Below are 13,621 nucleotides of genomic sequence, written 5' to 3'. Positions count from 1 at the left end.
GGTTGTAATATCTATCGGGTAATCAAAGCGGCGCACAGCTCGTCGTCGTCGTCACGATCCGTTACAAACGCATGGTCGTCGGTGACATCATCGTGCTAAAACTACACGGCGATGTCAGTCGAGAGGAGACGACGACGTCGCATCGTACACACGCGACCACGAAGAGAGGACGTCTGGGGAATCAATGTCGCGAGAGCGAGCGAGCGCGACCGACCGACCATAGGCTGCAATGTGCATGTGCACGTGTGCAGCGGATAGGTCAGGTTGTCTCCGCTAACTCGACCGGATGACTAATCGTTGTTTACTGTTGTGATGACTGCCCGGTTCGCGAGCACGAGCGAGCTTGTGATCGGAATAGCGAAACCGGGCGGCGCGACCGCGCACGGTCAATGATGTCGCGACCAATTAACAGAGTCCAATCAGTCACTCCGTGAAGGACCCTTCAGGGTCCAGAAGACGGTTTGCGAACGCATTTTCCGCCGAACAGTCATCCCACGGAATCAAACTCAACACTAAACTGACCGGTTTTCTATTTCACCATTATTAGAATTACAAAAACTAGACTTCTTTATATAAGGAGATATCACGTCAACAAATACTGAAAACATGTTCCCTGCAGCAGATGCAATTTTTGTCAGTAACAAAAATTAATCGTCATTACGCCTCACATCCATGTACCTGCGAACCACTTGCAATATTCTTAACCCTTTGCACTCGAGTGGTGACTCTGAAGCACCACTAGAAATTGTTGTGGCATTATTTCAAAGAAATTACAAAAAATTTGTATTTTACAAAATTTGTATTTAATAGATTACTAAACGTTTAAATAATATATGTAGAAATCGGATCAGTTTCATATAAATAAAATTAAAATATTGTAAGACTGAAGAAAAATGTTGTTTTAGATTGAAAATAGCGTCGAGTGCAAAGGGTTAACATTAAATTACGTTGAAAAAATATGTCCAGCCTATTAGCAAATAGTGCGGGACAAAAATTTAAAATTTTCGACCGAATTCGCAGAGGTCCGCCGTTTTCCGGCAATTGCGATCGGCTCGATCCGAAAGCGAGTAAAAGGGCGGGCGCGATCGAAGGTCGATCGATTAAGATTCGTTAGGCGGCGACGACCTTGCCGCGGCAATTCGTTCGGCTAATTAATTTAGGCAGTCCCGACAATCCTTCTTCACCCCTCCCTCCCCCACCCCTCTCGATCGAGAACCACGTTGCCAAACAAACGACGTCGATTTGCAACGCGCCGCCTAATGAGACTTAATCGCCGCATACCTCTCGCCGCGTCGCATAAGCGTCGTTACATAAGTCGCGGGCGTATGAATGCACCGAGCCGCATTGGCCACTCGCCATAAGCTCGATGCATCGACGGCCAATAGCGTTACATTTTTCTTTCTTCCTCGCGATTTTTGCGCAACGATCTTGCTAATTAGACCTTCTCGTTTCACCGGACGAAGTCCGAAGAATCGAGGAAAATCGCGGAATAATTATCGTAGGAATGGAAATGCGTTCGAAGAAGAAACAAACGCAACGAAACGGAGCGTGGAAGCGTTCGATTAATTTTAATTGGGCGCCGATTCCGGTCTGGACTTATGGAACGTTTAGCTGTTGCACAATTACAGAGGAGCAGCGTTCTTTAAGACTTTCCTGCAGCGATTTCGTTCGCTGGGAACTGATCAAACTGGTTCTCGAAAATGTATGTACTCGAAAGTCGATCGTATTGCGCGTGATTCATGCGAATCTATTAATAGATTGTTGAAAAACCCGCGATAACATAAGGATTAAATATCGACGAGTTTAAAATACGTTCGCAATTCGACGTCACAATTTTGATTGCTTTAATCTCTCTTAGTAGTCTTTGTAAATCAAACAAATAAATTATACAGCATCGAAAATTTACTCACTTCGAAATTGTACAAAAACAACGAAATAATCGAAGAAGCATGATAAACGTAGTAATGAATGTTAACACCAATTTATTTTTTACCGCATCAGTAAAGTAACTTCCTCCACTCACAGCAAAATGATCGCGACCGATTCTCCCACTCACTCTAATTCCCCCGAAAATGATCCGCAGGACAAAGAACTGTTTCAAAAGTCCTCCATCCCGTGAAAGTCCTCGAAACCGGTCCTCCAGAGCGTTCACCTAACTTCTCGCATCGAGAACACAACGTTTGCCCGGCAAAATCGTTCCGCAGAAACACCGATCGATCAATCTTCCACTCGCCTAAAATCCCCCCCCCCCCCCCCCCCACTCTACTGCGAAATTATTCCTATGTTTACTAATAAACGTTCACCCATCGGAGCTGTTACATCACTAGCAGATATTTTTGTCGAGGATACACGACAGCTGATAACAGTTATCGTGTTTGAGCTAGACGATTGGCGGCAGTTCCGTGAATCGGGAACGGCGAATTCGATCTAATTAAAGACCGATCGATCGATCGTTTTTATCACCGGCCGTATGTGTGTTTATTTGGATCGATTTGTTTCGATGAGTCGTCATTAGCTTTTTGAAAATCGTGGTTCTGAACGTGTATTTAAAATGATTGGTACAGGACGTGTGGTATAAATGTTGGTAAAAAAGTCAATTAAAAAACATAATTTTTATTCAGGAAATTCACTCGATGCATCGTCTACTGGTGTTTTTATATTTTCTTGTAAATTGTAATTTTAGAGAATGTAGGTAATTGTGATATAAAAGAAGTCGATGGTCACGAGAAAATACAAATACGTCAGTTGATTTGTATAAAAAAAAATTGTTGTATTTTTAACTTTCATGGGACTGTTACTAACACCTGCTCGAAATTTTTCTGATTAAAAGGAGTCCAAACACGGCACATTTCGGTTCACATTTGCTTGTTCAATCCCCGATTTAACAGGACCTCTATTATCCGAACTTATGACGTCGATATTCTTCGTTGCTCTATTAAAAGGGTAAATTTTGCTCAAATTGTATCGTGTTTGGTGTCGTTTCAATCAGAAAAATGTGACGAATATGATGCTAGACGTTTCTCGAAGAAATAATTTTGTTTATTGAATTAATATTGTATGTCGAGACTATTCGCGAAATAACGCGTGCAGCTCGGTGTGCTTAAAACGACGCGCTTCTGAGTGCGCGCACGTGAAACGCAGGTGAGTTTAAATGGCCGTGATAGAGATTTGCGATTTTCACGGAGTTTCGCGATTTTCCGTGGCCCGTTTATCGCGAGATTCGGCGCGATAAGAGCGCGAAGCGGGCTCGTTTCTCTTGTCGCGGACGGAATTCCTCGGTTCCCGAGGGCTTATCTCGCGATTCAATGCCACCGCGACGACCGGCCCGAGGAATTCTCCTCGGCTAGGCGAGAGAGAACTCCTTTATGCGCGCGTAGAACCGGAGGAACGTGTTTCTCGCCGCTGCGCTGCTGCACGAGAGAGGAATCCTTTGTTCGAGCGGACGCGAGAGCGTGTCGCGCACACCTTCCAACGACTAATTGCCCGTGCACCGGGCTCCGTTCAATGGAACCACGTTCCTCCAATTTCTCTCTGTCCCGTTCCCTCGAAAACTCCGCGCGGAAATTGCTCCAACACGTCGCGCTATAATCGCGCGGAACAAAAGTCTCGTTAACCTTTAACGTCGTGCCCCAAGACGATCTCGCTGATCTTCGTTCACCCTTTGCCGACAGTGATCGATTAACAGTTTGCTTACGATCGACGTTGATCTCTTAATGATTTAGACGATCCCATATATTTTATTTGCAAAGCGAACAATTTTAGCAATTCTTGAGGTTTACGGAGCACTGAAAACAATTATTTCACATTACTTGATGAAAATGAGAAGAATGTATCCACTCAAATTTTTAGCAATATTTTTTACAATATATACCCAAAGAAATAAACTTGTTGAATAATATTACAACCCCCCATTTTGACGGGGGGTCTAGCGGAATTTAGTTTAGTTTAGTTTAGGGGAATTTTAGCAATTCGTGAGGTTTACGGAGCACTGAAAACAATTATTTCACATTACTTGATGAAAATGAGAAGAATGTATCCACTCAAATTTTTAGCAATATTTTTTACAATATATACCCAAAGAAATAAACTTGTTGAATAATATTACAACCCCCCATTTTAACGGGTCCCGTAAACATGACGTGAAAATTGTTTTGGAGAACAATTTCGCAGGTGTTAAAGCAATTTTTAATTACCCAAGGTCCAGATATTGTGCCTAACGTTTAGACCGATTTCATTTGATGTGTACAGAAAGATTGAAAGAATGAAAGTGATTCGTTTTCACACCAATTTTAAAGCCACGTAGACAGTCTCGGCGACTCGACGCCCATTCCAGGAACCTGCTCGTTATCTAGGTATCATTATTGATTTTCATTTCGAAAAATCGAAACGGTGCGAGAACGTGTTCCGAGAACGTGTCGCAAGACACTGAGCGTATTCTTAAAGCGACAGACTGTGTGTGGCTTCTACGCGGAAGCTACAGTAGTCAGCATTGTATTTACGGCGAGCAGTGTTTGGAAACCGAGGGAACTTCGGGAAAGCGATAAGATTAGCTCATTTTTTTTTTTTGCGGAATGCTTAAAACGTCGATGCCGGTGTTTCGAAATTTCGCCGCGTGTGTCAGCTCGCCCCTTTTATCGGCTAATCGGGGAAGAAAATCCGCGGGAGAGTGGAAACGCAACGAGATAAAAATTATCGCATAGATAAAAATAAGTGATTTGGAGCAAACAAAAGAGGCGGGAGAACAAATGTTTCTGTAGAGAGAAAGTGGTGAAAAGTTTCAATGTCGAGGAAAATAATATTGAATGAAATGAGAAGAATGAGGTGTGAAGAGCAAACAATATTATTAAGATTCGAAGGATGCATACACAAGAAATTATTTAGCAAATTTATTTCTTTGGGTATGTATTATTTTTAAAATATTGCTAAAAATGTGGGTAGCACGTTCTTGTTATTTTTATGAAGTAATGCAAAATAGTCGCTTTTAGTGCTCCGTAAACCTAGTGTTAACAAATCACTGTTAAGGTGAAGCGCCAGCGTACGTATAATCGTTGCATACATGTGTACCATGTACATGTGTTATATGGGGTCACGGTGTAATTCATCCCGAGGTTCTCGGATCGATGCTTTGTGATGGTCGAAATCCGGCTTTAACGTGGCTCGTCTTCGAGGCTTATGAACGCGGCGCCACACGCACGTGTACATACACCACCGGACTTTGTACAACGACAGTGTCACGGGGAGACGTCTCCGAATCGCCTCTTTGTGTCTGGCGAGAGCCAACACGCCTACAGCTGTCTGCCAATGCTCCCGCCGATAGAGTCTCTTGCCTGCTCGAAGACAAACGGAAGGACAACGAAATTATTTCCGCCGCACCCTGGCCTTACCATTTGGACGCTAAACCGGCGCATCCCCTTAAAAAACGATTCTCAATCAAATCCACACGATAAGACCTCGATGCAGAAAGGAAGGTCTGCAAGTCTGAGGGACAAAGAGGATTTCATAATGGTTGCTTGAAATTCTATAAGACCGTCAAACGCGTATGGTGAGCACTGATTAACTTGTGCGGGACTGGTCTGGCTATCTTGGAACTGGGGGCAAATAAGCCCCGCCCACTAAGAGCATTTTATACGCAGAAAATGCTTGCTCTTTGTGCTGATGGTGTTTCGAGGTACTTTTAAGGCATATAGGATAAAGATCACACATTGACTCAGAATACACTTTGGGGCATTGCCTTGGCTCTTTTAGAGCCAGGGGCTACTAAACCCCGCCCACTCAGAGTATTATATATGTAGGGAGAATGCTCGCTCCCTGTGCTGATGGTGTTTAGAGCTAGATTTTTTAGAGATACACAATCGAAATGAAATATTGGCGCAGATTATCTTTGGGGCACTGTTCTGAGTTCTATGGAACCGAGGGAAACTACGCCACGCCCACTCAAAGCAACTTTATACGAGGAGAATGATCACTCTCTGCGCTGATGGTGTTCTGAGCTGGATTTTTAGGGGATGTGGAATCTAGATGAAATATCGGCACACAGTACACGTTGTGGCACTGCTCTGGCTCCTTTAGAACCGGGGGCAATTAAGCCACGCCCACTCAGAGCATTTTACACGGAAAGAATGCTTGCTCGCTGTACCAGCGATGTTTAGAGCTAGATTCTCGGGAGATACAGTGTCTAGGTCAAGAATTGACATAGAATGCTCTGTATAGAGCACTGTACTGACAACTTCGAAACAAGGAGCAACCAAGCCACGCCTACTCGGTGCATTTTATACGGAGAGAACATTTTAACAGTGTGTAAAGCCATCTTCTCCAAAACAATCTCGCTGGCTGCGACCCTGAGCTTTCCCAGGATCAATCTAAACATCGCATCATCCTCTTCGATCCAATAACACCTTCGTCCCTCTAATCCTTCAACGGTACCGCTATCTTTTCATTCCATAGTACATCAACATCGCCGGCTCTCCCAGCAATAAAGAAGTTTTCTCTCCAACGACCGCGATCTCGGTAATCACAGAAATCAGGGGAAATCCGATCGGATAACGAGCCGGGGGAAAATTGATCTCTCGATCGCATCGTGGAAACCGTAACGGTTCGCGGTGCCATTTACGGGGCCATAAATCACGGTGGCGCCAAAGTGTGCTGGTCGCAGCTCGTCCGACCATCATGTTTTTCACGAAAAGAAGCCTCGCCGGGATATTATTTGGTCGCTGACCTATCAAGGCGGCCTGCCGCACCTACCCTATCAATTGCTCTTTTTCGAGCCTCTTCGTTCTCTCTTGCCCCTTTTCTTGCCGGTTTCCCTCTTCCTCGCTCCCCCGTCGCTTCTCTTTCTCTGTTTTCTTTGTCCGTTTCACGGGGAACTTCTCACTTTTCCGTGGCACGGGGAACACGTGCACCGGTCCTCGAGGACACCCGGTACACTTTCGCCAAAATTCCACAAGGCGACACGATCCTCGAGGCTCCTCGAGTTTTCTTCCAGCACCTCGTTAGACCGCATTCCTGCCTTTGTGCCCCTCTTTTCCGAACGCCAGATGCTTGCTTTCTTCCGTCCGTGATCGGACGATGATCGACCACCTTGACTCTGGATCATTCTGTCGCTGTTCGGAAGCTAAATGCTGGTTCAAGATAAAGTCTTAAACCACCGCGTGGTGTCTCGCAAACAAACCCTTTGGAATTGTTTTTGACGATGAAACAACGAGCCGAGTAAAACTTGTTCCACTAGAGGTGTCTATCAGGCGAATCTTGAAGAGTGCAAAAATGTTTTTTCTCTCCCAAGATGGAGAATCGATTGCGTCGCAATCATCGTCGCGTATCGTTCTCGTGCGGATCTTTCCAAGATATTGTGCAGAACTTTCACATTTTTTCGGGCGATTCGCTTATTATAAACATTACGTTTAATTGGCGATTCTGGAGATTTTTATAGCCCCTCGTAAAGATGAAACATGTCGCGTGCTTTACTCGCAATTACGCCGAAGAAGTATCTGTAACGATTGAAATAATTTGAGCAACCGAGCGATCGCATTTTATGTCGATTAAAACGAACGAAAATGATTCGGCACGAAGATAGTACGGTAAAAGCAGTATTAAAGTTGGTAAACAACTTTCTAATGAGAACTTTATATAATAACAGCTTTTGGCCGAGCTGTGTTTTCTTTAGTCGATAAATCAGAAGCGAGTAGAAAATAGCTGAATTCACCGAAGCTCGGCCATAAAAGCAATTTTTCGATCCCATTAAAGTGCGCCACGGTCCTCCCCGTCCGCTTTAAGTAGAATGAGCGTAAACTGGGACACAGATAACTCGTTTCTCGGAACCGTAAGCGACAAAAACGCTATGCTTTTTGTCGGTCGGCACCCGTGACCAGTGTTCAAACGCTTTTCATTCTTTGGGTAGCCGTAGACGGTTTTTTTCAACCGTAAAAAGAACAATTAAACGGAAAAGCAATCTTTACTGCTCACTTGTTTTTCCTGCTGCTCCATTCATAGGCTTTGATACGATTTAAAACCGCTTAATCGTTGCATGATTGCTAACTCTTCAAATTTCTTTAAAAAAACCTGTGGTTAAGAATTAATGATATGGTCTTTTCAAATTTGGCGCCAGAAATGTGTACACTAGTTTCTATCTTCGTACATATATTTCCAAATGACACTATATATCTGAGCTTCTATAATGTCTATCTACAGCGTGTCCGAAAAATGCATTTACTTAAAAGTGGTGATTCCTGAGTTTATTTAAATCAACTTTTTCCTTTGCGAAAATCTTCTCCACGGCTTCGTTAAGGGGTTATTAACGAAAAACGCGAACCAATCAGAGCGCCGCTGCAGCGAACGTTGGCGCTGCTATTGGCCAAGTCGGTATCCGTCCGCCGTAGCAGCGTTCCGATTGGTCCTCGTTTTCCGCTAATAACTCCTTAACGAAACCGCGGAGAATATTTTCTCAAAGGAAAAAGTTACTTGAAACGACCTTGGGAATACTTTAAGGAAGTGCAACAATTTTGGGACATCCTGTATAAAATATTTCTACTCAATGATTAACCCTTAGTACTCGGTTGGTGGCTGTAAGACACCACTAAAAATTGCTGCATCATTATTGAAAATATTTTGTACATTAATAAATTTGTTTGTATTTAATAAATTACTCAGTGTTGTATCATCTCAGTATTGTACCATTTTCGTATGTATAACATGAAAAATATATATATAGAAGGGAAATATTCTAGGTCGGAAGAAATGTTTCGTTTTGGAGTTAAAATAGGTTCGAGTGCAAAGGGTTAATTATTATTGGACAAGAGACGTGCAAATAGAATCACATCGTATCGAATCAACGACGCGTCGGTACCCGTTGTGAGCCGTTCTACAAACACGTATTACAAGACAGAATAAAAGACGAACGATTTTAATGATAATGAGGCAAGCCTCGCGTGCGCGCAAGGTACGAATTCGTAAATTGGCGGGTGCACGAACGTGTGCGCGCGCAGCGCTGCGATCGTGGCTCGCGCGATGCAGTCGCGCCACCGGCGGTCAGTTCGGCTACGACCGTCGCGCGGCGCAGTTCGTGTTACTCGATTGCGAACGCGTTCTGTTTCGCCTTTGTGCCAGCCGGTGGAGGTTAAGCGTACTAACCGTTCGCCGAAAGTCCGGCAGATTTTCGAAATCGCTCTCACCTTTCGCACCCTCTCGCCGCCGTGGAATCATGATTCGCGAGATGGTAGTGCGATCGCGTGGGCGCGTCAAAACATCGACGAACGATGACACGTGAAAACCCGTGTCCCTGCGTGACCAGTGTGTGTTCGCCCGGAGATACGAGGAATCGTATCGCAGCGCGATGCTTCGAGAGGTCGACGGTGTGTAAGTGCTCGCTCGAGGTTCTCGCTGCGATAAGGACTTATGGCGAAGCGGGGAACACACACCAGATAAAAGAGTAGAAGCGCGTGCCCTTGGTGAACTGTCAAATGGTTAGTCTCCTCTCTTTATCTCCTCCTTTCCTGTACAGGATGTTTCACTTAGCATTATCACCCGAAATACGACCTTTCGTGACCTTGGAGGACACGGCGTCCGCGGGATCGGTCGCCGATGCGCCGAAAATGCGGTTGCTTTTCAACCGAATTAAGATAAGGTTGTATTCTGTACTATTGTTTATAGGCCTCCTGCGAAATATAGAATGTAATACGATGATTAAAGAAATTTAGCTTTTTTATCTTCTTCAACCTGTCCCATAGGAACGCAGTCACGATGCAAGCTGAACATAGAATTACGACCCACTTAGGGTACTAACAAGGTGTGGGATTCTTACACCTTGCGAAGAAAAATTTGGGAAAAATCGAAACATTTGTCGAACCGGTTAGAGCCTCTAACTCCGGCCTCGCTTCGAGTACTCTCTGTAGACGGTATACATGTTTCTGTGTGCACAAGCTCTGGTGCAAAGGTTGAAGCGAGACGGGCAAACGCTGCGGCGGGCATGTCCTCCGTGTTTACGTTGCAATAAGCGTGCTTTTTTTACAAATGTTCTTGCGGGAGACGCGTCGACGGACAATCGACGTCTTTCCATCGGTTCCGTTGACCACAAGGCTCCATTTACGTAACGAACGGGTTGCGAGACAGCGCAACTTGCATATCGTTTGTCCGAGAACGTCGGAGCGCGCTTCGACGCGCAGATGCTACCACCTACTGTTCTGCGCATCTTTTGTTCTCCCTCGAACAACGCGAATTTTCTTTTCACGAATTTCATTTACATTTCGAGAAGATCAAACGTGCCTCCGTGTTACACGAAGGTACAAAAATATATAAAAATGTGTATTTTATAACTAATTCCCCCGCGTTGGTCCAGGGAGCACTGTACTTCGAATTGACACGATAATTCCTTTGACAAAGAAATTTTTTAAGAAACGAAAATCACGGCGAAATTAGCCCTGACCAGAGGACTGTAGAAACTGCGGAGTTTCTACAGACAGGATACAGATAGATTTTTTTCGGGCCGGATGATTGGAGCCAATTAGCCGTGAAAGGTCGACCGCTTTCGAACGAATTTCGAGATCCGGGATCAGCTGGCAGATCTGCTCCGAGGCAATTATTAATGAAGCACGTAGGTGTAGCGGGTTCGATCTGTTGCGCACCGTTCGGGAGAACGGTGAACGGCAGTGGCGATCTACGGCTGCAAAAATCCGAAAATGTAACGTGCTGGCTTGTAGAGCGAGATTGTAAACAGCTGTGGCACGTACGTGGATGACTGTATTAATATTCTTCGTAGTACAATATTGACTTCGGTGCGGCACCAGTATGTTTATAGCCTCTAAAATACGCTCGACAGTGTTATCGTCTGGCTATAACTGATTTAATTGCATTGTAGCCGGGCTCGAAAATGTGTTACAGTCTTTCCATAACACGGTAGAGGTGTTTTACAGTTCGACTGTGATTCAGTGTCGCCAGATGAGGGGAGGGAGCACGAATCGAGGGGAAAAAGTTACCCTCCCTCTCTGCCAGTGGCGTCACGTGACCGGTCCGCGGCGTTAGCGGGGGAGAAGGGGAAGTTAGAGTGGGGGCACAAGTCTTGATCTGGCGACGTTGCTATGATTCCGTGCTGATTTGCTATTGTACGACTACAACTTAATTGCATTATAGTCTGGCTGTAACACGGTAGAAATATTTTATAATTCAACTATGATTCTCCTGAACTGTATTATTGTCCGAGTATAGCTGCATATACGTTACAGCCTGACTATGAAACGACACAAATACTCTACGATCCGATTATAAAATAATATATGTTACAGTCCGACTATGATGCAATTGCAGTCCGTCTGCAACATTACACAATTGTAGCCTGACTATAACACAATACATGACACCGTAAAACTACGTCATAGTCTGATTGTGATGCTTCTCAGCTTTGTAACAGCGTGACTAAAATATTGTATAATCGTATTATAGTCTCGCTAGAAAAAGATAAAACCGTGCCCTCGGGCGACCCACGCAATTGAAACATATTGCTGTTACGTGACTGTTACAGCTATCGAGTAAATTGACTATAATTCTACACCGGTGTAGTACAAAGTGGACGCAGTTCCGCGCTATCGCATTATCCTGTAAGCTTATTATTTTGCCATTAAGAAAGTCTAAACACGATATCCTTGGTCTGCAAGCGCAAATGTAATGATCGGTTGCTATAATGTCGCGACTATGAAGTAATCATTGTCCCGAGTCATTCGGAGCAGATGCGAGATTCATGCTTCAATTTTGTTCTATTACCAACGTCCAACAGTCCAATTAAATGATTCTATTTCGCGAGTGTATTGCTATTACAATATCATCAAAAATAGCACACGATGCAACTATTAACTCTCTGCATTCGAAGAAATTTTAACTAAAAACATTTACAAGAATTGTCTCGTGCAATAATTGAATGTTTAATAATTCCTAAATAGACTGCGGATCTTTGTGCAAAGTATAAATTATTTACACCAATTGCAGAAGCCAAATAAACATTTCTTTCTTCCTTTATTGATTTGAAATTCTTTCAATTTCTCTGCTGTTTTGAACTTACTCATGTTTGCCATAAATGCATAACATCAGCAGTCTGTTCATCGAACACCAACCCATCGGGTAATGTGAAGAATATTTTGAATAATAATAATAATAATTGTTCGCAAGAATTCGGAGCAGTCGTTTTGAGCAGTCCACGTTTGTTGCAGATGTCGGAGTTCCCAGTGGAGGGAGGGGAAAACGGTGACATGCAGTCCGTCATGGAGAACTTCCAGAAGAACAACATAGTGACTGGCAGGAGTCATGTCACGCATCATCCGCAGGTCACCACGTCGTCGCAGGTAAACCTCGCCGAATCGATTTCACACCCGTCTTCTCTCAAGTTCCTCGTTGTCCGTTCAAATCGAGCGTGTGCTCGTTAAGCGTTAATTATGAACGAAGCTGGTCGTTCGTAAACGTTTCAGCGAGATAAGTCAACATCGAGGCGAAACGAAGTACGACGGATCTGCCGCTCATCCGACTACCAAACGACGCGACGAGCGTCGTTCGATTAGCAAACACGGAACGTCTATCGTCGTCGCGTTAGCGTGTGTTTTCCTTCTCGACTTCTTTCTGCCCGGGCGAGTAGTCTGCCGCTTGCATTCCGTCACAAAGAAGACCAACGATCGGAAACGTCGCGGTAACGTTGCGTCGGGCCGCGTCGGGCCGATGACTGTCCGAGAGGATCGCGCGGAGGAGAGCTTTCTATTTAAAATGCCACGCGCGCGACGGTCTTTAATCACTGGGATTTCTGCGTCATTGGAACAAGGTCGCGACACGTCTCGCCCACGCCGAATTTCCCGAACTTTTCGGATTATTCACCCTCTTTCCTGAGAGAATCTCCAAAATTATGCCACCATCGTCATCTTCCCCGCGGATTGGTCCACGTGGTCGAGCGCACCTTGTTTACATACTTCTCGAAAATCATCGTCGAAAACTGACTTCGAACACGACCTATTTATACGGGGCCTCTCGTTTCGGTCACAATTCCACCGAAATAGATCCGACATGGCTGTGTCGCAATCGAAAAGGTGTTTTGGCAGCCGGCCGCCTATGCAGGTGGAAAACATTGAACCCTCTCGGAACCGCTTCAGACGGTCTCCAACTATGTTTCCCAGAAATGAATTCGAGACGCGCCATGTTGTAAACCGTCCGAATCGTTTAGCGATTGCCAATGCAGTTCGTGGAACAATACTCTTCTCGATACTGGCCTCGGCGGTTAGGGGATCTTCGAGGGCGATCTATCAGCGGAGCGACTCGATTATGCAACGATACAGAGTCCACGTGTTTCTGCGCCGCCCACTGATACCGTTATCGGCGTTCTCTTTTAATTACGCCGCAGATCGAGGCACGTTTGCGAAGTGGATTGCTGTGGAAGGGACACTCGAGAGGACTCTGGGGATTTCTGGATGCAAAGATATTTTTAGTCTGGTGGATCCTTCGTGGACCGCAGAATTATCGTTAACACTGATCAATTTGTCAAGACTTTGCATAGTCCTCAACAGATCCTGAACTTGCCCAATGTACAGAACCTGGGAAGGACCTAGCACCTTGCAGAACCAAAAATTTAAAACCTCGACAAATCTTCAACAGACCCTGAAGA

General features: G+C 44.7%; 1 protein-coding gene across 7 annotated transcripts in view; it reads left to right on the top strand.

Moving 5' to 3' along the window:
* Sarm (sterile alpha and armadillo motif) overlaps positions 1 to 13,621 on the top strand; it is a 136,028-nt gene that overhangs the window by 99,460 nt on the left and 22,947 nt on the right. For 6 of the 7 annotated variants that reach the window (XR_013083176.1, XR_013083177.1, XM_076798186.1 and 3 more), the window contains exon 2: positions 12,189 to 12,320. Coding sequence is in view for 5 of the 7 variants with exons in the window: in XM_076798186.1 (XP_076654301.1) it covers positions 12,189 to 12,320 (132 nt within the window). In the remaining 2 variants the exon portion in view is untranslated. Of the gene's footprint in view, positions 1 to 9,019; positions 9,456 to 12,188; positions 12,321 to 13,621 lie in introns of those variants that run through there. The other variant, XM_076798187.1, reaches the window with a different exon arrangement.

This window comes from Halictus rubicundus, chromosome 12 (assembly GCF_050948215.1).
Source record: "Halictus rubicundus isolate RS-2024b chromosome 12, iyHalRubi1_principal, whole genome shotgun sequence".
NCBI classification, from domain to species: Eukaryota; Metazoa; Arthropoda; class Insecta; order Hymenoptera; family Halictidae; genus Halictus; species Halictus rubicundus.
The sequence above is the reverse complement of the archived record's forward strand: the minus strand, read 5'-3'. Positions and strand labels throughout refer to the sequence as shown.